Source organism: Pleurodeles waltl, chromosome 3_2 (assembly GCF_031143425.1).
Source record: "Pleurodeles waltl isolate 20211129_DDA chromosome 3_2, aPleWal1.hap1.20221129, whole genome shotgun sequence".
NCBI classification, from domain to species: Eukaryota; Metazoa; Chordata; class Amphibia; order Caudata; family Salamandridae; genus Pleurodeles; species Pleurodeles waltl.
The window spans coordinates 42,459,634-42,486,941 of record NC_090441.1 but is presented as its reverse complement, the minus strand read 5'-3'; the positions used below and the strand labels follow the sequence as shown (position 1 = coordinate 42,486,941).

Below are 27,308 nucleotides of genomic sequence, written 5' to 3'. Positions count from 1 at the left end.
CTGCCACTGAACCACGGAAAGGGGGTGTACTCCATCGTCGACCTCAGATGTCTCAACAGGTACATTCTGTTGGAGCACTTGGTGACACTACAAGATGTAATTCCTCTGCCGCAGCAAGGCAACCTCATGACCGCCCTTCATCTGAAGAATGCCTACTTCCACATCCCTGTTCACGTGAGGTTTGTGGTAAGTGGATGGCGATTCTTTCTGGGTTGCCCCAGCTCCTAGGGTTTTTACAAAATATCCGGCCATGGTTGCCGCTCATCTCGGGAGGAGCAGCATCCACATGTTCCCTTACCTGGACGCTTGGCTGATCAACAGAGGCACGCACCAACAATGCTGGGTGCATATGGAGACGACCCTCTATACCTTGTACAGTGTAGGTTTTACCATCAACTTGACCAAGTCCCACCTCCAGCCCCTTCAAGTACAGCCCTTTCTGTGGGCCATATTGGGCGCACGGGTGGAAAAGGCTTACCCCAGCCCTGTGAGGGTACACACGTTTGAAAACCTACTGCCTCTTTTTCAGCCGGATTGCGAGGTAACTGTCAGAACAGTGATGTGCTTTGTAGGAATAATACCCATATTTCCGCATGTCAGATTGCACATGCGTCCATTGCAAGAGTGCCTAGTGGCACAGTGGTGTCAGACGGAAGATCTAGAGGATCTAGTGTTGGTAGGGAGCCACACATGTCACTCTTCGGTGGTGGAACACAAACAACCTGATGCAAAGGTGGCCCTTCCTCAACCAGTTTCTGCAGGTCACCATCACCACAGACTCCTCTCTCACTGGCTGAGGTATGCATCTCAATCACCTCACTGTTCAGGGAACATAGTTCTCTACCCAAAAGTCCCTTCACATCAATCAGCTAGAAGTGCTAGCTATTCGGCTCACCCTTTGGGCATTCTGCCCTGTCATCCAGAACAAGACAGTCTTAGTATGCACAGACAACACGACTGCCATGTTCTACTTCAAGAAACTGGGTGGGGGCAGACATTCCACCCAACTGTCAGCAGTATCCCAGGGCATTTGGCAGTGGTAAGTAAATCCGAGTGCATCCGCTTCTCCAGTACATTCCCGAGGTGAGCAACAAGCTCACTGACCTGCTCAGCAGGACACCTTAACAAGCCACGAGTGAGAACTCCACCTCCCAATCCTACTTTTGGACTTCCAGCGATGGGTTTTTCCTTAAATAGATCTGTTCAACACTGCCAAATGCAAAATGTCCAAACTTCACCGCCGGGTTACCACACCCGCAGTCTATGGGCAATGCACTATGGATGAACTAGTTGCGCTATTTGCCTACACTTTTCTGCCTCTCCTGCTCGTACCGTTTGTAGTCAGCAGGCTGAGGCAGACATTTCTTAGCCTTATCTTGGTGGCTCCAACCTGGGCACGCCAGTCATCATACTTCACCTTGCTGGTGTTCTATCTAGTTCCCAGTGAGAAGCTCAATAATGGCTTTTGTGTCTTACACAAAACCAGAATACTCTCCAGCACCCCAATCCTCAGCAGCTCAACCTTGCAATTTGGCTTGTGAGGTCTTAGAGTTTTGGTTACCTCAACCTTCTGTGCGAATTGAATGTCTATTCTTAGAGACGAGCCCTACTGCCAGGGCCTGGTATGCATCCGAATGGAATGTTTTGTACACTATTGCCTTCCCAAACATATCAATCCACTTGCAGCATTGGTAAAAGGCATTCTCTGGCTGCTGCCTACTTACAGAATGTTCAACACACTTCGCACTTAGAGTACCAGTCATTAAGGCTTTCATGGAAGGCCTTAAACTGGTTATTCTGCCCAGGATGCCTCCTGCTCCGTAGTGGAATCTTAACATGATTTCTGCTAAGCTCATGAGTCCTCCTTTCGAGCCACTTCACTCTTACCCATTGCAATGTCTGTCGTGGAAAGTAGCTTTCCTCATAGCCATCACTTCCCTTGGAGTCTGTGAAATACACACACTTATATTGGAAGGGCCGTTCTTCCAGGTTCATGACCATAGAATTCCCAGTCTTCTTTCCACATCCAGAGTCTGTAGCAGAACACGCTTTAGATACTCTGGATGTCAAACAAGCGCTAATGTACTACTTTGACAGAACAAAACCATTTCTTAAGAGACAACAGCCGTTGATGTCGTACTCTAAGCCACATTAGTTGTGTGCCATTTCCAAGGCAAGATTTGCTTGTTGGCTTATCAAGTGCATTTAGACCTGCTACACTAGAGCTAAAAGGTATTTTCCCTCCCCTCCCAGACTCCCTTCTACTCAAAAGAAGGGAGCTTTGATGTCTTTCTTAGGTAACATAGCACTAGCTGACATCTGTAAAGCAGCTACCTGGCCCACTCCTCACACATTACCAAGCACTACTGTGTGGAGTTTCTGACCAGACAACATGCTAGAGTTGGCTAGGCTGTCCTAAGCACATTCCAGTCTTCCTTAACATCCTGGGGCTGAGCCACCGCTTTAGGAGGACTGCTTTACAGTCTTTGCCGGTAGGACCTGGCTTGGCAGTTCGTGCTGGACTATTCCCATGGGGAACAGGGTAAAGACTGATTTGCATGTGGCTGGGTTCAAACTCTGGTGGCGTGGAGGGCAAAGAAACAATGGATTAAACCCCAATCTTTGTGACTGGGGGTGAATGTAAATGTTAGCGTTGTTCAGCATTCCGTCCATCATCCTCTTTTTGCTTTTGCAGTCATTGCACAGCATGTGTATCTACAGCTGCATATGCCATAAACAGAAAACGTTACTTACCCAGTAAGCATTTGTTTGTGGTATGTAGTGCTGTGGATCCACATGCACCCACCCTCCTCCCTGGATGCCTGTGGTTGCTACAGATATTCTTTCTTTCTTTTTCCCCATATTGATACATTCTACCTTGCATGGTCATTGTTTACTGCAGCTCTGCGCTCCATCTCCAGTCACACCCTCCTTGTGGAGAAAAAAAACAATCTAACAATGGAGCCCATGCCCATTACCACTGATAGGTGGAGTAGCCTGGTCCTGTGACTCGAAGACTACTTTCGAAGAAAAACAACTTGTACATGTCCGAGCGCAACACTAGATGGCTGAAACGCACGACCTGTGAATCTACAGCGCTGCATGCCACTAACAGATGCTTACACGTTAAGAAGCATTTTCCTTATAAGCCATTTATAGTTAACGCTGATGGAAGATTGACGTCTGTGCTTCTACGTAGTTCGAGGGCAGAAACCACCATTACTGCACTGCCACCTGTCCTGGAAAGAATGTAACAGGCCTTATTCTCCACGGTGCTGGTGAGATGACGGAAAACTGCCTTTGCCAATAGCCTAGCAAGGAAAGGCAGCAGCACGATGGAGCGTCCGTTCGATAACTCATTAAAATCCAAAGTGCGTTTCTTCAATAAAGGTGGTACCACAGCAGCTTTGAGGCCAAACCAGATAATAGAGCCCTTAACTGTAGTCATCGGCAGCAGACTGGTTTATGTGACAACTCTACAAATAGCCGCGCTTGGGGGGGGTCTTAACCATGCACATGTGAGGAATGAGGATCTAAGAGGCCCTTCTGTCTGCCTCCTATTTATACAAGGAAAGGGATAAAATGCACTTTGTTGCTGTAGGTGTTCCAGAGCAATTCCTGACATGATAGTTCCCCACCTACTAAAGCCAGAGAATTGTGCTGTCTATTTGGGATCTTGGTAAATGGGCTTTGAAAAGACATACTGGTTAGCGACCCTTTCCATGGTGGAAGTGCTGGAAATTATAATTAGAATAAGTAAAAATCGATTGTTGATTCATTTACATCTCTTTTGGGTGTCATTCAACCTTTTCCCAGCCGAATAACTGGTATGAGTATTAAAATGGGTTCCCTAAGCACTGGTCTACTGATGCATATAAATTACGTCTGTTTGTTACATGTCCTTCACTCAGGGTGTGGGAGTCTGGTCTTACCTGAGATCTCCGCTGTACACACAAATGCCTGACACGCACTGGATTGTCACTATGAACACAAATGGCATTTATTTTGAAACTTCCTACACATTTGTATTTGAACGTTTGAATCTTTCTAGGCAGCAAGAACTCCCACAAAGCAGAAAAGTGTGGACATGTCCGTCTTTTCTGCAGAATCACCCAGCAAAAGACACCGATTGCAACCGGAATCATCTGGTGCATCTCCAAACAGACCAAGTCTGTTGCCCAGCACTGCAAGGAATTGTTCTCCTTCACCTAAGCGACCACAAGAATGTAAGCTGGAAAGTAAAGATACAAAGCTTGCACTGACAACTAAAGACACCCCCAAGAAGAACAAAATGAGTGGGAGCTCAGAGCAAGCGAAGCAGATCCTGAAACTGCAGGATCCAAAGCAGGTCAGAATTAATTGAAACATGTCATTTGCAAGTCGTTTTCTTTGATTGAGATATTTATAGTTTCAAGTCTGGTACCTTCTTAATAATATAAACCTTACTTTCTACAAGCGATGTTCACAATATAATGGGTGCAAAAAAAATGCTATAGTTAATTTTTCAAAGAAGACATCCATAAAAGTTGAATATCTGGTATTAGTCCGCGTTTGCTTATTTGAGCTCTTACCCTTGGGAATAGAAAAATCAATGGCAGGAGAGTTTGCCTTTTTCTTATGCTGTCCTAGCCTCATGGCCAGCTACAGTGCACGTACAGCTTTGTGCCCAAACACTGCAATCGTATGGTATGTATTCTTTCAGGGTTGCCCCAGCTCCTAGGGTTTTTACAAAATATCCGGCTATGGTTGCCACTCATCCACATGTTCCATTACCTGGACGTCTGGCTGATCAACAGAGGCACGCACCAACCATGCTGGGTGCCTATGGAGACCACCATCTATACCTTGTACAGTGTAGGTTTTACCATCAACTTGACCAAGTATCACCTTGGGCAGGCAGCCCATGTAGCATCATAAATCTGTGAGCTGAAATCACTCCCCAAGGTCCTACAATCCTATGCTAGATATAGCTGTATATACACACCCATCTACAGTCTGCATGTAACTGTAGGCATCATAAGGCAGGGTACATTCTACCACTCCTGGCCTCACATGCCCAGCTACAGCTCCCATGTGCTGAGGTACAACGTCATAAACCAGGTAAGTTCATCCTCTGCTGGGCACAGCCTTACATACTTGGGCACTCCTCCCTTGCAAAGCTAGGTTCCTTATGTCGAGATTTAACCATCAAACGCTCACCTGCTGCTCTTTTGCTAGGTGCATCCTCATATGCAGGGTATAACCTTACGTGCACAGTTAGTATGATTTGTTGCAATGTGCAACTTTAACTGGGTTTATAAAGCCATCATATGCCCAGATGCAGCCTTGTATGCCCTGGTGCAGCTAATATCTAGGCACTAACATTAAATGTCTAGCAGAGCTATTTGCTACCATTTGTTGTCCTCCTGAACCTACAATGTTACCCACGGAAGGTACTGTATCTGTTTTATGCCAGGTATAGCCACCATTTGCTGTCCAAATCCTCACGTTCTTGGAAACAGCCATCGTATGGCAATGCATCACTCGTAAGCTAGGTGCAGAAATCCTTAATTGAGGGACAGCAATTGTATGTCTAGGGACTGTTTTCAAAAGCTCATCGTCTTTCTTCAGTGGCCCTGTATGGCTTTACATGCCGAGCAGTCTTGTGCCAGGTGAAGGCACACAAACGCACACATGCATACAAGCACCTTTGCAGCCTTCATATGCCTAAATGCACCCAATGTTTGGGCACAGTCTTACGTGCCCATTAGAAGGCCAGGGGATTCTACAGACCTAATTTACCAAGACACTGCCTCTCATGCCAGAGTTTCCCCTCACTGCCCCATAAGCCCCTCAGCCTTTGCAACCTTGCATCCCCCTCTAAAGCGAGTTCCATCCCCTTTCATGTCCACCAACCGTGTAGGGCTTTAGAGTGAAGGTAGGAATGTGGTACGGAAAGTCCCCAGTGAGATTGTGTGCCACTGAGTGAAAGACAGGAGATCAGCTTTGACTCCACTCCTGCAATTGCTGTCTGCCTCCCTGCACCTGTATTGAAGTACCAGAAAAAGGGTTTCTTCCCCTTAGCCGGCAACAGACCACTGAACTGACTACCAGAGGTGGCTAGATGCCTGAGAAGTCAGAAGGGTCAGAATACCTCTTCTTATTTGCAGAAGGTCACACCTATACTGGGACAACAGAGGTTTCAGATTACTTATGTGTGCAATGGCTATGTTTGGAGTGTGAATCTGCATTTAAATGCTTTTGTAGGACACTTCATCACCTCTGTCTGCTCAGTCCTAAATGACTTCAGCTAAACCCAGACATTTTACTTTTACACAGTAGTCCAGCAATGCTCTGCATCTGCTGTTCGCCTTTGACATTATGATATCTCTATACATTCAAGTGGACAATCCAAGATGGACCAGCATTTCTATGTTACTGTGCACTCATTAGAATTGACATGTCGGGAGCTATTTTCATTTTCTCAAGGAGCCTTTTCCTTTTGGGTATCGATGCATTCCTTTCACATCTTAAATATATTCCTGAAGTCCTGGACTGTCTTTAAATATAAGTGCATTGTTTGACTGAAGAGACTATTTGCCTGTTACATATCAAATAAGAGACAGGCTGCAACTCAATCCAGCTGTATTTTGTTTAGTCTCTATCTTTGGTATGTGGGCTAGCATTTGCCAAAAATGAGTTAATGGCTAAATTGTTAAAGCCTTTAGGCATGAATGTCCGCCCAATCTCCTGCTCTGATGCCTTTCACCCATTAAATGAGCTTCCACGTATCTGCACTGTATTTCATAACGTCCATTGAATTTATAAAAGGTGCACTGGCAGCATGCTGGGGGGGGGGGGTAGGAGGATGATTGGGGCGCATTGATCAGGTTTGGCAGGGGAACGAGGTACAGGAAGGCAAATGATAGTGTTGAACCCAGAGCATGAATCTGGCTGCAGGGGAGAGGCCAGGCAGTTAAGAGAACAAGCCAGCATTACCCTTGTTGCTGTAGTGTAGTTTCAGTCCAGCAGGACAGAGGTGGTGGAGAAATAAATAACACTCTGCAGAACCAGCGTGCCAGCACGGCCAAGGCTGCTGCTGGACACGACATAGTGCAGTGTAGTGGTGACCCTGTGAAGGAGGTCAAGGGCAGGAGGGTTTGGGAAGGTTAACCACATGAGATCCAAGTGCCATTACTGCACCACGAAGTCCATGTCTTACGCTGCAGTCAACCTGGGGAAATGAATCGAAACTCAGATAGTTGCCATGGCCACCATTGCATTTATAAAATGTCTGCCCCCATTATTAACAAGGTCCATGCTGTTGTTCCTTTTTAAATAAACCTCTTTCTATTTAATAATTTATTCTTTGCTTGTAAATATTTTATTCAATTCTGTTAACAAAGCAAAACACTTTTTTTGTGGTCTTTACACTTAAGCCTTTCACAAAAAATATCACACCTGGTATATTGGGATTGCCAGTACTTTGGTTTACTTAACATGTTTCACATTTAACTTTGAATGCTTGATTTGGATCTTTCTAGGCTGCAAAAAGTCCTAGAAAACCGAACCGCATCGTCGCTTCAGCCTTTCCAGAAGAATCACCTAGTAAAAGGCTCTGCTTACAGCCAAACTCAGCAGCAGTTTCTCCACGGACACCCAGCCGATTGCCCAGCAGTCCAAGGAGTTGTGCCGTGTCACCTCTTCAGCCAAGAGAATGCAAGAAGGAAACCACGGATCCCCTGATGACCAAAAACACCCCTAAGAAAAGCAAAGTGACCAGCAGCCCGAAGCATGGACCGCATGATCCACAGCAGGTTGGGATATCCTTAAGCTGATGCTGTTGCAAGGCATTGGTTTTATCTCTTTAAAGGTTTTATATAGTCGAATTTGCTGCACAGATTGACACTCTGTGGAATGTTAAAATTGTCCTTGATGTCTAGCAAATCGGTCTTGAAATCCAAAAGGATTGTAGCGCAGATGTTTGTAAATATTTTGTAACTTGGCATGATTGTGAATGCTTCAGGAAAGCAGAATCCAGTATTCCAAAGACACCATTAAAGTTCCAGTCGTCTTGTGAACCAGGCAGTTACATTAGCAAAATATTCTAATTCACTGCAAAGACTGATGCATTTCTTGATGTCTCCTGTTCACAGGATGACATGAGCTGATTAAAAGCTACTGCAATACACAAGAAGAGAGAGATCAAGTTAAACCCTTCTTATTAGTCATGTTTTACCTGGCATGTTGTTATCACCTTTTGGGGGGAGGTTGACAAATCTAGCACTGAATCAAAAGGTTTTTGAAAAATATGCCCTTATTCATAAATGGAGTAATAATGGTGCATTACTCAAGTTTGAGTGTATCAAATCAACTTCCAACGCAATATTTAGAGCTCTGATTTGGGCAAACGAGATAGGAAACTGTCATCCAAGTAACATGTATATGTGTGGAACTGTTGGGAGTCCTGCCTAGTACCTAAGTAGGTACATGCATTGTTTAATCAAAACCGTTACAATACAAAGGGGATGGCTACCAATTCAATACTAAAGCTAGAAGAAACAAATAGTCAAGGCAATTAAACAGCAGTAGTCAAGTTAATATAAGTTACATTTCCTGTTCACATAGCTCTTGTACTTTACACCGTTTTGTTTTGGTTGCATGTTGGGATATTATGCACTTTGGATATGCTTGCATCCAAAAATATAATTAAGCGTCCAATAGACATCTGTTCATCACCTGTAAAACATTCCTGAATTGTTTTTGAAAATGGTCTAGTCCACAGATGTCTTTAAATGGATTAAATCTAACTCGCTTTGATAATAGTCCTGGTCATAGACCTATTAAATGTGTCATTGACTCTCATCTAAATCCACATAAGCAACAGTAACAACACTTACATGAAAAAGCCTACTTTTCTTTACTGTAAGCACAGCCTCCTGCCTGTTATTGTTGGGAGCCTGAGAGAATGGAGTCTATAGACAGTGGAACTTGGACTAGCCTTGGTTTAAACTACGTTTTAGTGGAAAAAATATTGATTTTAGGATTTAATTAAAATCATTGTACTTGCAGGGATGCGTCTTGGACCTCTAGTTAGGTGGTGTTCATGTGAGCTAGATTTGTGGACAGGTAGGCAACAGATTAGTGTTTATGGCTTTCTACCTTTCTAGTGATTCTAAAAATAAATTTTAGTTCACTTTTGCTCTTTTTAACTCCACTTTTTAATTAATTATTCGATTGTTTGTGCTATATTTCTTACAGTTTCTTTGTGGCCGATTTCCTTTTTTCCCTTGCCAGTTTTGTCCTCCTGTCTATTTTGTTCAATGGAATTATACCAACCATAAACTTTGCCAGCCCCATAGAACTCCGCGTGTGAGCTAGACATCTTTACAATGAAGCTTTGTTCCAGCATGCTTGCTTGTGATCAGTAACACATTGATAAACCGCATTAGAACTATGGTTAAATAAGTGTTAGTGGAATTTAAACACGATGATATGATTAAATCCATGCATAATGTTCTTGATCAGTAGAATGGTATGCTACCAGACTATGAACAACGAGCAAAGTCTTTGGGGAATAGTGAAATTGTCTGATCTTTTACAGAAAGTTATTGATTTGGAGCCACTTCACTTTCTTCAGTGCCACAGCAAAGATAACAGTAGTAAGGATTTTACAACCCAGCTCTGGGCATGTGCCTTTGAACCTTCCCTGGACTGCTCCTCTGGCGAAGGTGAGTGAAAGAGCCACTGTTTATCTGGTTGCTCTAGCCTTCTTCTAGAGTCACTGGTGAGCTGTCATGAAGAGCTTCCTAATGTATTTCTCTGCATAAGTCTGAAGGGGAAGAGCTCCCTGGTATGGTTCCAAAATATTTGCCTTCAGAGCAGTGAGCAGGCAAACCGCTTATGAGGAGCAGGTCAAGACATACACTGCGAAAGAGCTGGTGTCCGGGTAAGTAAACCTGAGGAATGTGCAGAAAAGCAGGGCAACCTAATGTATATAAATGGTGAGAAGCGCCAATAACGAAACAGACACTTGATTACTATTAGGGGTGTGCACAGATAAGACTTGGTAACTCATTCTCTGTACAGGTTATTCCTACAGACAGTCATTCTGCAATGCCATGAAGAGGGGGTAACGGATGTGATTCTGTATCTGGACCCTAGAGCAGTGGTTCCCAACCTTCTGTGGGCCCCCACTTTATCATTACTGGTACTCTAGGACCCCCACTGAATCATTATTGGAAACTGGGGACCCCCTACTGAGTCATTACTGAAAGCTGGGGATCTAATCTGTTAATATTATTTTTCTAAGCAGTCGCGGACCCCCAGGGGTCCCCGGACCACAGGTTGGGAACCACTGCCCTAGACCACAAAGTCTAACTATATTTAGAAAACATGCCCAGTGTGCCGCCTGGAAACACAGTGGAGTGCCCTTTGCGGGAAGCAGCACCTCCCTTTAACCACCAAAACATTTGACTACATTTACCAACGATGAGGCAGGCATTGCTTTCTCGAATCCAGGAAATCTATACAGAACAAATAGTTAAACACTGATTAGGACAAAATAGCACGTTTTATGTACGTGCTCCTTTGCCCTTAAAAATTTAAATGTGCTGTGTGCATTTCAGTGAATAGAGGCAACTGCCCCTCTTATTGACCTAACATGTCCCTCTTACGAATTGTTTAATGTCTGGAAGCATGGGCTGCAACATGATTCTTCCACCTGTGCCTCTCCTGCACGAGACACTTTCATTAAGGCAAAGAATGTCATACAAAAATATTTACTTTTTTTTTTTTTTTTTTTTTTTGATAGGGTGCATGATTTTATAGTGGATTCTATAAAGAGTACAATTTGAATTCAAAGTCTAAGAATAAAAATTATGCTTTAATGAAGCACCAGAATACGACTCAAAGGCCTTCATACTCATTCGCTGGAGTACCAACCGTCGATTTGGATTATCCACTTTTATCTGTGATATTGTGTGTTATTTATGTGTGGGTGTGTTTCATTTGAACTGGTAGCATTTTGATGATATTTCAAGTCACACCATTTACCATATTATGGTTTACATAAATCATGGACGTCCAGTCTCCCCAACTCACACCATATTGCACAAATTGACAATTATAAAGCCTTGCATATATTGTATAGTATTTGGCTCAACAAGAGCAGTGTGTGTAGCTACATGGTCAAAGGTAATGTGAGCAGTGAAAGCAGTGTAACACCACATTCAGACACACTCTTTTAATAGTGAATTCCTTCATGCATTGTGTTTAGCCTGAATTGATGCTCGGGTAAATCGTGCATACAGAAAAACTGATCCAAAATTGCAATCTTTGATATTATTTTTTTTTTTTTAAACCAAATTTACTAGCATTGCTCCTTCCGTTAAGATTGGGCATTTGAGATGATAAAGCTTTACTATGTTCATGTTTTGGATAAGGTACAAGATCATCCAGAACTGTTGCTACCTGTGGAGGAGAGTCTGTGTGTATCATTGACTGTGAAACTGGACACGTGCTGAAGAAGTACAAAGTCTCTGGAGAGGTCGGTGCAGAATGTCTCCTTTTCAGAAATGTAATGTATATAGTGCTTCAATTCAAAGGAGTTTAATAAAGCAACTTTATATTTGTGCTCTTTTCTGACCCTGTAATGGATATGCTATATCATGGTTATTTTATAATATTTTTGTAATTAGCAATATGAATGGCTATTTTGTACCCTATTTCGAGTACATTTCTTTCTCAAGGTGTCATTGGTAGCCTCTGTGCTACTTTAGCAGCTCTCATTGTGAGGTCGCTGTGCATCAAGTTTGAAACATTGGAAGCTGCCATGGTTGCAGTGACTTTTTTTATATATTTCTCACAATAAGCAACCCAATAAGCCCACAGGGACCGGAGTATACATATTCTAAAACACAATGGCCCCATGGGACCCTTTTTTTTTTTTTTTTTTTTTTTTTTTTTTTTTTTTTTTTTTTTTGTCACCTTTACATACCATTCAATGATAACCAGTTACAACTTAAACGTGTATGTATCACTCAGAGTAGAACTACTTAAGTTGTGACCACTTTATCTAGGCCTCTTTCTCAAGAACTTGATTCTATGTACTTACTTTTTTATAACCTATTTTGTAGGTTTACAACACATTAAATGTTTTTGTGACGATAGTGTAGATGATGCAGTGTTTGTGTGTGAACAAGTGACCTATACATATATGGCTCCATTTCTAGTCTTATCTATATGCCTGTTAGCACTTCCCTGGAAGTTTTCTTAAGCCACAGTCTGTATACACCAAGAGTTTTTCTGTTAAACCAGTGTGTATTCACACACAGACACAGACACACACACACACACACACACACACTGCATCGTTCACAGCATTGTCACAAAAAGTTTTATATATATATAAGAACATTGGAATGTTGAGAGCTTGAAGATAATGGAGTGGCTCTAGGCTTAGAATGAATGGCTGGTATAAGCCTTCTGCTCCAACATTCTCAGGTTTGTCTTTCTGTTTCTCCCTTTCTTAATTTAGAATATTGTACCCTTCATGGGTGGAATGTTCCAATAGCCTTTTGGCATCAGGCTATACCTATTGTTAAAGTCCCTCACCCTTGTTATAGGCCCTCGCCTGTTGCTATGGACTGACTCGGGTTCAGGACCTTTAACAAACAGTATAGCCCTCAGCAGCGGGCTATAAGGCTATATAATATGTTGCACACCTACAAAATAAGTTACATAGAAGTAAATAAATAGAATCAAGTTCTTGAGCAAGAGGCCTTGTTATAGGTATTGTAGGTGAAGGATTTATACTCTCCTTGAGTGATACATACAGGTCTAAGCTGTAATTGCTTACCGTTAAATCTTATGTAACGCTGACCTTTTTGAAAAGAGTCTCACAGGGCCATTATGTTCTAATTGCAGTGACAACAGTGAATTCTTATAGTATCTTAAAGAGCAAGTATAAATTAGTAAATACGTAATACAGCAAACAATAAACATAGCAGACCTCTAGTGCCATTTAACAGGCAGTAGATTGTCCCTTGATCTGCAAAGTGTTTGCTGTAGCAGAGCATTCCCCTGCCCAAAGAGTAAGTTTCCCAGTATACTGGTTATTCCTGTTGTAGAACCTCGATAAACTTCCATAGGCAAAAGGTTTATACATGGGGACAGAAGCTGGCAGCTGCATGCCTAATTTGCGAACTTCCACTTGATCTTTTATTTACGAATATGGGAAGGCGTAAAAATGCACATCCAAGTATGACACTGAAATAATGATTACTTCATCCTTATAATTAGATACATGATGTGAGGCTGAGCTGAAGGTACAGAAATTACACAATCATCAAAATATTCAGCCAATCAAAATGAAATGACAACTCCTTATAGAAGCGTGATATAAGATGTTTGCAGGTGTGACCTTTACATGCCCGATAGCAGGGAGCTTCCGAAGTGCAAATACACTGATTCTGCACAATTCCTACCCAATCAAAATGCAGGGCTTTAGACCTGTGGCAACATATGGTCATAAATTACTCTAACTATTGCTGTTTCTGGAGCAGGCAAGGCAATGCATACCATGCAAGATGTCCTTTTGTGTAAGCCTCTCACTACAAGCTGCTCAGCAGAATACATTGGTTTACCTGAGGTCATCTGACCTTTGAGTACGTCTTGCAGGCCTTTTCATCACTATCACAAACATGAACAGGATAAAATGGATACCACATAAAATAAAACATGCTTCCACACCGTCCTTTGTTCTCTTAATTTATGAATTGCTTAGTTGTATAATATGATAAGCACATTTTTTTTTTTTTAACACCTCGGCCAGTGTATATCCTAAAATGGTCATAACCAGATAAGCATGTTTGTGCAATGTTTTGCATTACCACAATGGCCTGCTTACTTAGATTTCCTGGTATAACATTTTATTTCAATAGTTTTTTTTATTTCTTTTTTTTGGAACTTTTATAAGGTTGGTCCTGTTGGAAAACCTTTCAGAATTAGACGGTTCATACAACTAAGCTTGAGTAAGGAAAATGTATTGATTGCCAACGGGGAGGAAAGGCTATTGGGGGGGCTCTAAGAGGGGACGCTTTCAAAGGGTTCACATTCAGAGCCCACAGTTTTAATAATACATTTTGTGATTTGGGGTAAAATACTGGTAAGTAAAAAACCATAGGTATCTGATTGGAGATTAATATATGTGCAGGTATCCATTTTGAGCTCCAGTAAGTAGGCATCTGATCAGTAGAGAGACTCTGCTCCAGTCAGACATTACCAGTTCAGGTGGGGTTTTTGGAACCATGCTGAGTATACATAAAATAATTTAGATGTCTGGTGAGCACAATGACGCCTCAAAAGAACAAGGACAGATTGAAAAATACCTTCAAAAGCATGTTACCTGCAAGCCAATTGATCCAGCTCATGGGTTACCAAAAATTAAATAAAAACGGTGCATATTTCTCTTTGCCCTTTGAAGTCAGGATGAGGGAAATTTACAATCACTTGTGGTGGGCAAACTGGCTCGCGAGTGGACAAAATAGGGTCTTGTGTGTCTTAATGTTGTACAGACAGCCTGGCAAAGAGGCCACAGACCCACAATACCGTCCACCATCCCATCCTCCTTTCCCTACCCCACCAAACCATGAAATTCCACTTAGGGGGGGTTGGAAAATAAGGGCTGAGCTCATTACACTTCACTGGCCTTATTAAGACAAAGGAGTGGTTTATTGTTCCCACTTCCCAGGCCTGCAAAGGGGAAAGACAGTGGATTTCCTGTAGGTTTAGCTCCCTACCCTCTTCTAACTAGCTGGGTTAGTGTCTAAAGCACAATGTTCCTCAATGTTCCTCAGGATTGAGCTTGCCCAATCCCATTTCAGTTGTTTAGGGGAGACATTAACACCCCTTTCAAGCTTGCTGGAAAAAAAAAAAGGATCTTACATCCGTCGAGAAACTAGAGGACCTCTTTTGCGTTTGTGCTGAAAATATAGAATGCTACGAACTGACAAAGCCAGTAGCGTGAATGCACTTACAAAAAACTGTAGCAGGTTCTGGGGCGTAGCAGAAGGGAAGCAAAATGAAGGGCAAGGGAGAAAACCGACAGGAATGGAGGGTGTATAAAGATAAAAAGCAATAGGAAGAGCAGTAGGAAAAGCAACAAGAATGGAGGTCAGCCGGGAGAAGCCCAAAATCAGAGTTAAACAGTAGTTTAGTAATACATGCTTTCTTGTTTTTGTCAATTAGTCGTGGTAAGTTTGACCTCTTAAGTCCTCTAATCCTGCTTAGTGCCACACATTGTGGGTTAATCTAATGCATATTAGTGATAGAGCCACATCCGTGCAATGATTGGACATTATCACGCACAGGTGTGGCACTCGGAAGAGCAAATACACAGCCCTCTGTTCTCAGCTGCTTTCAACAAGTAGGCACCGAGGTCTTGTCACAAAAGAAAGTAATCAAACAGTCTCCTCTACTCTGTCCTGGAAAACTGTGCTATCGACCCTCCCTTTCCTTGAAATGAAGTAATTTGTTAATACCAGGTAATTTAGAGCTCCGAAGCTGATCACCCCTCCCCCCCCCCCCCTCCTCCCTCCCCCAGCCTCATCAACTTGCCTCAGCACAGGCATTAGGCATGCCCCCCCCCCCCCCCCCCACCCCCTGCTGCTCCTCCACTTACCATTAGGTTTAATATGAATGGTAATTTTTAACAAGAAAGCTTACCTGTCACTTGTGAACTTTAAAAGTAACCAATGCACTTTTAAGTTTAAGATGGCACAGTGACCAGATAATCTGAACTTAAAACGTGCACACCATGTTTCAGCTCCCACTAGAATTTAAAAGAGCTATAATCATTTTGGGAAATCTGCCCATGTGGGTCTTGTCACCCTTCATTCACAGTGAGGAGGGATGGAGAAGTCCTAAATCAAAGATGTAACTGCTAGATGGTCCTATCTTGTTCAGATGGCATATTTAGTACATCTTTAGTCAATACTGTTTTTTTTTTTTTTTTTTTTTTTTTTTAACCAAGACCACTTTGCAAAAGTCCAGGGTGTTTCAATTGTTTTTGACGATTTCTAAACGAGCACACAGCACAAAATGGGTAATGCCGACATCGTACTTAGTTTTGCCAGTGATTAATTGTTACATACAGTGCATTGAAATGTCACACCTAAGCACATGAAACACCTGAATATAACACTCATGAACAAACTGAAAATTTGGCAGTTATAGATTTTACATATTGAGTGCTGTATTGAGTAGGAGTAGAATGATGGGAATGGATTAGCAAAGTTAAGCATTTGTTGCGAGTAATCCTGTTGGGTGAATTGGCTAAAAAGGAGAGGGTGTTTGGGTGGTCATAGTAGTCAGTAAGGTTTCAGATGGGTCTGGTGCAAGTAAGATGGGACTATTGAAGGGAATTGATTTTTATAACAAGTAAATTAATTTACAGATGTGTATACACACATGACACTAATGTTTTAGTTTAGTAGCAGGCATGAAGCCCTTTATCTATGTACACCCATATGTGCATAGAAGCAGCAGTGGTCCGATATACCCTTGTACCTTACGGCTAAGTATACAATGTCTTTTCACAAATAACTGAAATCAACTTATGCATACATATAAACACATGACACTTGGTATTTACTCTACATTTATGTAAATTTCATCATCTCTTTTCTGCCTAATCGTCTGTAGCCTCCTGGGCTGGGGGAGCAGGTGGGTGCTTGATTAATACCAAACAATACTACTAGGTGTTGCTAGATGAATTGATATGTTGTCATTAATTCACTAGGAGTTTTTTACCTTGGCCTGGACATCATTGACCATGGTGGCTGCAGATCAACAGAAGCGAAAATTCAATGTACTGGCAGCAGCGGGCCTCAAAGGAGTGGTGAAACTCATTCATACGAAAGCCAATTTTTGCTACGGAGAAATCAAGGCTCATCAAAAGCCAATAGCCACCATTGCTTTCAGCACCAAGCAAGAAACCTTCCTCTTCAGTAAGTTTTTTAATGTTATTGTTTTTTTTTTTTAAATCCAACCAGCTCAATGGAGTGCGACTTGTTTTAAAAGAATCAGTATCTAACAAAAATCCAGTTAGTAACCTACCCACTCACTTACATTGACAAATGAAGGAGACATCATAGAAATTGTAATTTTTAAGCCTAACTTGGTAATTGTTTCCTACATTCTACTATTGTGCTGGCCACATAAAGGTGGAATTTACTCTGATAGTTCTTTTGTGGCATTTGAGTGAGTGTTACATGGAGACACAGGTTATACTGATGTACTCGCATTGCATCTGGGAAAGCCATAATTTTGTAAATCTTTATTCCATTAAAGATCACTATGCCCATTGAGGAGATGTTCATCACTTTTTTCTGATGTTTTGATGCCATCAGACCAGGATGGACCTTAAAACGTCAAGTAGTTCCTGTTCTCTATCAGATCCTGAGAACATTTTATGAACCTTGCAGTGCATGTTTGTTGCTTTCACATCTGCTTGGCTTTCCATTCCAAAACACTTGCATTGCATTCTTATCGCATTTTGGTAGATCTTTCATTGTTCTACAATTACTTCGCCAGCTCTTCTCCCATCACTTATAATGGGCATTGTCCTGTGAGTCACCCGGTAATGTTTTGAAGCTTGCAGTTCCTGAGCAAATGCTGTCATCAGGTGCGTGCCTGTACACTTTCCAGAAAGGCCTTACTGAACGCCTACTAACCCTCTCAAGCGTGCTCTGTAAAACTGCACTATATGCTGTTTTAGGCTCTCCTCAGTTTTCCTCTGTCAACTATGCTCTCAATGCCTACCTTATCTTCCCCTTACCTCAAAACACCTCTACTGTTGATCCTGATGCACCCCCCACTTGCCAAACTTTGTATTCTCCCTATGCACACACTCTCCCAACTGATGGCTTTTTCTGGTTAACACGGATTGCCTGAATTGGTGCTGTACTTCCTTCCTGAATCGCATATTCACCTGTATTCAGAGTCTTTCAAACTCTGCTAATGCTATATACACTTTATATCACAATTGCTTTGGTAAAAATGCAGCAATGGGTGAGAAAGAATTACTCTCTACGTGGTCAATAAATAGACTTTGCACCCAATTTTGATGAAGTGAATTGCATCTAGTTGTGGGTAAAGGGTGAGCAAAAGTATATGGCCAAGCAAATTAAATATTGTTTTTCAAAATCTGAGAAAGTTCTTTAGGTATTTACTGTAAATACAAAAAAACTGGTTACAAGGTAGCAGAGACTTGGTGTTGAAAGAATATTACCACCTTCTGTTGAAGGTTTGTGCAATGTCCTGGAAGCAAATGGTCCGCACTCATTTGTATGAGCTTCGTAAGGGGTATTTGAGTAGACACTGGCCACTGCTGCCTCTTTAGGCTATTGTATATCCCACTCCAGCGAATTGCAGACCCAGATGCAGTTTTAGTAAGCTAGAGGCTCGGATGTGGTGAACTATTCTTGGTCTTTGAATCACCAACAAATTAGGCTTTTTAGTCTCTAAGGCATTTGCCATGAAATCCATGTAGGTTTGCTGGTATGGTTTGTCTTTGATAAACCTCACATTTTCATTACTGAGAGTTATTAAAACAGCAGATTCTGCACGTATTTGTTGAAATAAATGTGCTTCTGGAATGGCAGCCAGAGTTACTGATGGAGAAGGCCCAGTTCTCAAGTTTATTGGAAATACAATCCTGAGAAGAGGGACCAAGATGGATCTTTCTTCATTGAGATCCATATTTATCCTGCAAGATTGTGGATAGTTTTATTCAATTTGTCCTATTCAGATACACCCTGTTGATATTTTTGTGAATTTGCTTTACTTCAGTTTTCTTCTTACTACATATTGCAAAGTTTGTGTGACGAGAATTAGCAGTATGTATTGCCTGTGTAAAGAGGAGCAAGAGGTTCCATTGAATGCGTAGTTCTGCTGCGCTAAATTGAATATATATATTTTTGGTTGCTATCCTTAATAAGCATGTGACTTAAGACCGAGAACAAAACTAGGGAAACATTTCTGTAAGAGATCAGCCCCCAATGTTGATAGTTTCTTTAAATCTTTTTTTTGCAGCTGGCTCTTACGATAAGAGAATAATTTTATGGGACATTGGCATTCCAGATGCAGATTACAACTTTAATGCAAGGTAAGAAGTGTTTTTATACATGATTCCAGATACAGGAGAAAAAACCCAGAGGGCAATTAGAGAGTGCGGTTGCACCACAGTCACAAATTAGATGTACAAGGCTACCTGGCTCATCTGTCAAAATAAATCATCACAGTTGACTTCCCTGTTCCTCTCCCTCACTGATCGCACTCCCGCTCACGAGCTGTTTGGCACATTTATTTTGGATAGCCTCTGTTGCTTGTTATATTCCGACCCATGCGTAAACCCCTTTTTACACACTGGTCAGAATTGCCTGTTGAAAGGTATTTAACGCATCCGATAATTATCTGATGCGTAAATACCTCAAGCTTTAAATTTCAGCAGGTCAAACCTGACGAAACTGAACAGAGGAGATATGTACGATATGTACCATACCAAGTGGAAGTTGGTGTGTTAATCTGCATGTTTTTCCCCATTAACTTGTAATAGGTGCTATTTATCTCACCCAATAAATAACAAACACCAGGGTATCATTACACCCAGGTGGGATAAATAGCGCCTTTTATTTGTAATCCGGCCCGCAACCTTTTGTGTAAGTATAGCTGTTTTCATTCAATGGTGTTTCCGATAGTCTCCACTCCATCCTCTTCTTCTTTACACTGTTTATTGTATTGGAGTTCATGGCCTCTTTTTTTATTTGTAAAGAGCACCAAGACTCCCAGCAGCAAGAACTGTTTAATGTGAAAATGACCAGTATTAATTAGGACAGTCATTCTTCTTACCATTATTGTGAAACTGAATGGCAGTGCAATATTGTGATCCCTTACTCTGTTGGCCTGTGATATTTTGAAAAGTCTTAGGTAGGGACTTATTTTGTCTCTAGAACCCATGACTTCAAGTAAAAGTGTAAGGTTTTTTCCTGAGTTGATTTGAGCTTTGTAATTTTAAATATACTGATCTGATTAGTTTGCACTGCATCCCGAGAACCGCATATTAGGCGATGGAGTAAGTTTATGTAGCGGGTGTCCACTGGGTTTAGGATTTAGGTGCTGAATCCCATGAGTTTGATGAATAAGAATGGTCTATTAGAATTGTTGGTGATCTAGCTCTGGTATCTGATGTTTCACCAGGTTGGAGGAAGGATGGTCTCTGGTGTGCCCATGAAGAATTAAAACTGCCTGTATGTACTTAAGTGACCTTGTTATTCTGGAGCATCAAAGTCCCCTACAGTTTGATCAACTGAGTAGTATGTTGTCATATTATAAGACCGATTTTTCTATTTCGAGAAGAACCCTATAAAGAATGTTATCTCCGACTTGACGTTATTGTGAAAAAACTGAAAATGATTACTGTAACAGCAATTGCCTGACAGATGGGGTCACTGATGTGGAGGAGTAACATGTCTGTTTGCCAAACCAAGGGTCCGCCAGTTTGCAATGCAAAATCGAAGTTCAGAGATTGTGTCATACAATTTTGTGTTTTAATCATTGCAAGGAGAAGGAGGAGTCAGTTTGTTTCAACTGAAAGTCACAAGCAGTCGGCAGACAGAGGAAAGAGAATACCAGAAGACAATCAGTGTTCAGACTTGGGGCACCAAAAGCGAGCCAGCTGAATTAAAACTAAATAAAAAGGAATAAGGGGGGGGGGGGACCCTGGGTTTCAGTGATCTCCTAGGGTCTGCAGAAATGGTCGTAACATGTCGTAACATAATGACTAGTTAAGGACACCCAGTATGAGAACATTGAGTGATTATTTTTTTTCCTTTTTTAATTTAGGGTTTTTAACTCTTATTTCCTTTAGTGTGCTGTGGAAAGTGTTCCCTAGATCCTTCCTCACCTCAAGTTATCACACTATTTCCCTCCTTTCTTTCTCTCAAAGCTCTTTGTGCAGGTTGCGTTTAAATAACTTGTATCTGAATCTTGTTCTGTCCCTTTGTCAATAGTTTCATGCTGCTCGTTCCACAGAAACTGTTCTACTGTGTCACTGGCTTTTACCTTAGTTACAATAATAAACTATCCTCTATTCTTCCCCTTCTTGATTGTTCTAGTTCAAATCTGTTGTGTTGAATGTATCAACAATGATAACATATACTCCCACTCACATCCATTGCCCAGTGGGGCTAGTAATGCCAACTTCAGGCAAAAAGAAATCAATGGATTGAGATAAGGTCCCGAGCAGTTGTCAGTGCCTGAAATTAGTTCAAGCATTCCATCCATCACCTTGTCCTTTGTGCATTTACTACCTTAAGTGCCCCAGGTATGCTCAGGCTTGCATCCCATGTACACTATGCCACTGGATTCAAGCCGACCTGACTGATGAGGGGTTAGACCCGAAACTAGTTCCAGGATGCTTGTTTCTGTACCAGGGAGGACCTGGCTTGACAGTGTGGGCTGGACTTGTTCCCATGTGGAGCAGGGTCAAGACTGATTTGCATATGGCTGGGTCCAGATTGAAATGACTTGGTGAGCAAATAAAATGGATTTAGGCCCAGATCTGTGACTGGGGGTGAATGTTTAACATTGTTCAGCATTCCGTCTATCATCTGTTCTTTCTGCAATAGTCTGTCAAAGGGCATCAAGTCCTCTGACTCGGAAATATCCTCAATGAGCTTGCAGTTGACAGCTTGCCAAGCAAGAAACCACTCTCCAGTTGCAACCATAGGGAAGCTGGGGTGCGGTAAGGAAGGGGCGGAGTGAAGTGGTGAGGCCATTAGTGATGGCAACCCTATACCAAGCCTTGGGTGTGGCCTGAAGCATCTGGCAATGGGCAATGTCTAGACAACCATGGGACCTTCCCTATATGTAGTCTGGCAGTCGCCTGATCAAGAAAATTCTAATGCTTTTCGGAAATAGGGCTATATCACTCCAGCATATAACGCAGCTGGGCGGCAAGATAGTAAGTGATACAGTGTGGTATGCCAAGGCTACCACCCTTCTGTGAGCATTACACTCAGTGCCAGCCCACGCGTGGTGTTTTACCTTCCGAAATGAAGAGCTTGATCATAGGTTGTGACTTGGAGAGTTGAAGGGGTGGTGGTTGAGCCAGGAGGGTTTGCATGACAAACAGGATTTTGGATAGGGGAGTCATTTTGACTGCTGCCAGGCGGCCCAACCAGGAGTGGTTCCTGCAATGCTAGGCCTGCAGGTTTGAGTTGGCCGCGGTTAAAAGTGCTTTGTAATTGTACTCTGCTGTGCCAGCTACTGATAGACACAGCAGAAGACCCAGATGTGGGAATGCCTGGGATGCCCAGGTGAATGGGCACATACCTTGCACATTAAGGTGATCTAGAGTGGACAGGTTGAGAATCTGGGATCTCTGGAAGCTGAATTTACAGCCCAAGGCCTCCACTAAAGGGCACGCTTGGTAAGAAGAGCCAGGACAGAGGTAAAGGGGTCCGTTAAGGAAACTAAGACATCAGCATCGAGTTCCAATTTATGGTTCTACCCTCCCATCAAAATTCTAGCGATCTTCTGGTACGCTCTAATTTTTGCGGCCAAGGGCTCCATGTAAAGACAAAAAAAGAGGGAAGAGGGCAGAGAGCAGACAGCCCTTTCTTGTGCCGTGACGGACTTTAAAGGGATGCGAGAGGAGGCCATTAACACTTACTTGAGTTTGGAGGCAGGCATAGCCGCTCCAAATCCATCCATCATGAAATTCTGCTGTGTAAATCATGTAGCACATGCGCTGTGTGTGGGTCTCCGTGGAGGACCTTGAACAATGGGAACCAGCCTAAGCTTGTTCCAACTTATTAGCAATAGTGGGTGAGCAGAAACCAGGATCAGCTGCAAGAGGAGCCAAGTTACGAACAGTGAAACAAATTGGATACAGGACTGTAATCTCATTACAACAGTCATCACCTTCAGAATCCTTTGCATCTCTCAGGGTGGTCGAGGCTCTGCCACAACCCTCTTCAAAAATGTTTGTGTGCAAAGGTCAATTCAGGACCTAGAATGATTTCAGGGAAGGGACCACTATTGGTGCTGTCGGGTGCGTGGACCAACAGCAGGAGACATTCCTTGCCGATCCATCACTTGGTCTCCTGGCAATCCTCGGCAGAGCCCTGAGATTGTAATTGATGGAGAAGGGCTGACTGCTTCCTGAGGCTCTACTTTGTGGAGGGTTTATGCGCTGAGTTCTCCACGGCCTCCTTAATCCATCAGTATCTTTTGGTGAAGGTGGGTCTGATGTCTTTTGGTATCATCACAGAACCATCCGATAATCCCTTCAAGTGCAAAATAGTCCGCTTCCTCCTACATATGGACAGAGTGGGTGCGTCAAGCATCATTCCATTGGAAAGTGAGGCGGAATGGATGACACCATTGACACTTTTGGATTAGAGAAACATTGTTGCCAGGGGATGGGGGGTGTCATTTAAAGAGCAATATTGGCGGCAAGTCCTGGTGTAGTCCTGGCTTAGCCACTGTTTGGCACCCGGCCTCCCGGGCTGTTGTCATTATGTCCTGTTTTTGCTGGAAAGGATGGGCACAGATGAAGATGTCGGCCCCAGCTCAGTTGGTGCCCCACTGCCCTCCATTACAATGGGTGCGCTCCAAATAGATATCAGTCTGTGAGCCCTGGAAAGATGTGACCAAAAAGTCAGGTGACCTAGTTTTCAATGTCTCCATCCTCTGCCCCCTGCGGGGCCCCACGTATGCAAATGTTAGAGCAACAGGAGCGTTTTTCTAGATCTTTGAGGTGCGTCTGAAGATCTATGTTCTGATCATTCAGTGACGCAACTGCCTGCCGTAAATTGTCAATTTCCTCCTACTGGGCATCCCCACTATCCTCTAGGGAGGAAACCCTATTGCCCAGATCATTGAGGTCATGGCAGACTTGTTTGAGATCAGCCATTAGTTCCTAGCATAGGCTCTTGAAGTTGTTTCCCAGAGTGCCAAATAAACTCTCCAGGAAGGACCTGATGATGGGGGGGTGGGGAGACCAAGTCGTCTACTCTGTGGCTTGCGGGCACTGATTCTGGCCGACCAAGGTTATTGTTAGGCACCTCCCTGGGCGGGTCATTTTTCTCTGCTCCCTCTTTGGTAAGGAGGTCTTCCACATTGGAGGCTTTCATATGCCCTTTTTGTTCAGCCATGGTGCCAGGTTGCATGCACTGACCCCCAAAGTCTGCATGAGGGCTGGCAGACTGGACCTCACACAGGCACCGACCATAGCAAGGGGAAAAGGAGGTGTTGGGGCTACCTTGAGGAAGTAGCATACACCTGCCTCGGGGTCAAAGAGCCCCAAGCCATTACCAGTCTCTGGCAAAGAAACAACTTATAGTCCCTCACTATCTCCACTTACGATGAGAGGATGTTCTGGAGGAGCCTCTGCCATTGCACTGCCAGTTTGTTGAGGAAGTCCAATAAGCCTCCAGTGGTGAAGTGTCCACAGGTGTCTCAGCTGCATCGCCAAAGCTGTGCAGCCTTCGCGTTAAAGTTGTTTTGTTCGATGCCTGGTGAAGGGTGGTCAGTTGCAGGCCGCTGGGGACAGCAGCATAGTGTTAGTAGTTCATGAAGGGCCCATCCGTCATAGTTTGCACCACTGAAATGGGCTAAGGTTCAAGCACCCCAATGGGCACCGCACATGAGGCAGATTAAGGCCAACAGGCGGGTTGGGGCCGCAGCGAGGAGGGCTTATCCCTACAGATGCACCCTGTTGCTTCGCCCAGGAGCTCCTGGTCAAAATCAAGGCCCAGAAAAAAGGAGTCTTGAGGCCTGATGCATGCATGCATGCCAATACAAGAGTGCTGTATTCTGTCGGGGGGGGGGGCACAGCAGGCAATACTAGCTGGTGACTGTGTAGGTCTAGTCTTAGCTTAGTTTCTTCGCATATTCTGAGTTGTGAGTTGAGAAAACCTCTTATTACTTCTTTTTGTGCTATGTTGAACCCCCAGGGTTCTGTTCTTGGACCTTCCTCTTATCCATACAGCATCCCTGATCTATTTTCACTCATTTTTCTTACTTTCTGCCCCTTCTACCCTGATGATTCGCAGGTACTTCTTTATCTTCTTATTTCTACTTGCTTATCCTCTGGAAAGTGCTTGAGTGATAACCCTGGGTGTCTTCTAACTCTCCATGTTAACCCAAACAAAACCGATTTTCTTTCCTATGCTTTCTCCTTCTACCAGCCTTCTCCCTTTGTGAATATTGTTTCCTGACCCTACGCTCTCCAATGCTTCCCTACTGGAGCATTGTTTTTGATTCTTATTTGTTTTTTTGAATACAACTATTCTACTACCTTCTCAAGCCATTGGCAACTCAAAAGAAATCCATCAATTTCTCACTTTCCAAACTTCAAGATTCACTTTTCTGTCCCATCTTGATGAATATCCTCAGGCACAAGACTGGATCCAGAGAAATCTTCTTGCATTGCTCCTGTGTACTGGTATGTGGTGCTGTATGGCTCAGCGGAGACTCCATGCCACCTGGAAGTGACGGAGCAGAGGCACATATAAGCACCACCCCTGCATATTACGTCTGCTGTTTTATCCCCCATGCCCTTTAATGCAGATGCGGAGCTCCTCTCTCAACCTCACCAGTGTTCAAATTGCTCCTACAAATTCCTTACACAATGTGCATGGTCACTGGGCCACTCCCGTGAAAAGTCCCTTTCCCCCTGAGTGTCTTCTGGTAAATAAGAGTCTGATCTGACATTCTCTCTTCCAATGCCCCTAGTTTTCCAGGCCACCTTCCCCCCCCCACCCCAATATCAAAAAGCGGTCTTCAAAGAAGCCATGCTGCAGCTTTTTGATGTAGTTCTGGTTTTGTCTGGCAAGCCTTCGGGTCTCAGAGTTGCAAGGGTTTCCAATTGGATCTTTACCAGCAGGTCTGCCCCTGACGCAGTCCGCCCCCTTGGTACCCAATTACAGGTCTCTACCAACTCCAGTACTGAGTTTTATATGGCACCAAGGTCCTCGCCAGTTCCTTCTATACTGGTGCTGTGTGATAATGTGATCCAGATGCCGGTTTCTGATCATGTCTTCACCACTCCTGGTCTATATGAATCACGAAAGCGCAACTGGTAGTCATACAGCCAGACTCCATTCCCAGATCTCTGCCTTGATGTCATTATCTGCAGAGAATTCATGTTTGTTTTTGGCTCCAATTTGGACCCAGTGTTGGAAGCGGTCTCCTTATATAGTGGACAAAAATGAGGTACATTGTGTAAAGAGTCCAACCAAACCCCAGATGATTTACAGAGACCCAAATGACACACCAAATGCTCTCTTTTGTGGTACAGCGGACGAGCAGTTGGGCATATTAGTATCGGAGGGTAGAGCTAAGCATGTATTGCACACACAAAGGCAGTAAGCAAGACAAACACTCAAAGAAATCTGACACCACTTATGAAAAGAACACATACTTTTATATACATTTTGATACCAAGATCATCTGGATCGGGTGCGTACATTTTGAGTTATTAATTTTTTATAGTATTTAAAAGTTGATACTGCTATTTTTAGAGCGGTAATGTTATTCTATGGGGAAAAACATATAGTGCATATGTGTAGCTAGCAGTGACTTACAGGACCCATCGTCTGGTGTTAAGGCGAGTATGGGGCAACGTCCATGGCATTGTCCATTCACCTCGGGAGCCACTGGGGTGTCTGGGTGCGGAGATAAGGAACATATACTGATTTCGAGCACTTAGCAACGACCTACTGGATTGTTCTTCTAGAGTTAAGGTAAGTATGGGGCAAGGTCCAAAGCAGCACCAACAGGTCACTTGAAGAGGCACTGAGGCATCCGGGTGCAGAGATGCTGTTCAGCCTCGGGTGCCCCAATGGTTTTCTGTGTGAAAGAAACAGACACTCCATACGGTTACTGAGCAACGACTTACAGGAATGTTCTTATAGACTTGAGGTCAGTAACGGGCAAGGTCCAAGGCTACACAAACAGTTCACCTTGAGGGGGTGTTCTGGGGCACCTGGGTGCAGAGGTGTTATGGCATCGGGTGCCGCATTCACTTCAATGGAGATCGGTCGGGTCAGAAAGAGGCTGCAAGCAGCCAATCTGGGGGAAACAACAGGGGTGCTCAATCCTTGAGATCCTCATGCACATAGGGACACCATTGGCCCACTTCTCCGGGGCCTGCAGAAAGAGACTGCAAGCACTGTTGGGAAGTCCTCAGTGGGCGAACTCAAGGTGGGCTTAATCTCTAAAGGGCCTGGTAACCGCGTTGATACAGTTGGCCCACTTCA

The 27,308-nt window shown here is 43.3% G+C and overlaps 1 protein-coding gene across 3 annotated transcripts in view; it reads left to right on the top strand.

The window, feature by feature from the left end:
• LRWD1 (leucine rich repeats and WD repeat domain containing 1) overlaps window positions 1-27,308 on the top strand; it is a 185,111-nt gene that overhangs the window by 101,911 nt on the left and 55,892 nt on the right. For 2 of the 3 annotated variants that reach the window (XM_069226701.1, XM_069226700.1), the window contains exons 7-12: window positions 4,052-4,348; window positions 7,524-7,796; window positions 9,584-9,710; window positions 11,424-11,527; window positions 16,781-16,988; window positions 19,075-19,147. In XM_069226701.1, the coding sequence (XP_069082802.1) occupies window positions 4,052-4,348; window positions 7,524-7,796; window positions 9,584-9,710; window positions 11,424-11,527; window positions 16,781-16,988; window positions 19,075-19,147 (1,082 nt within the window). The remainder of the gene's footprint in view (window positions 1-4,051; window positions 4,349-7,523; window positions 7,797-9,583; window positions 9,711-11,423; window positions 11,528-16,780; window positions 16,989-19,074; window positions 19,148-27,308) is intronic. The other variant, XM_069226702.1, reaches the window with a different exon arrangement.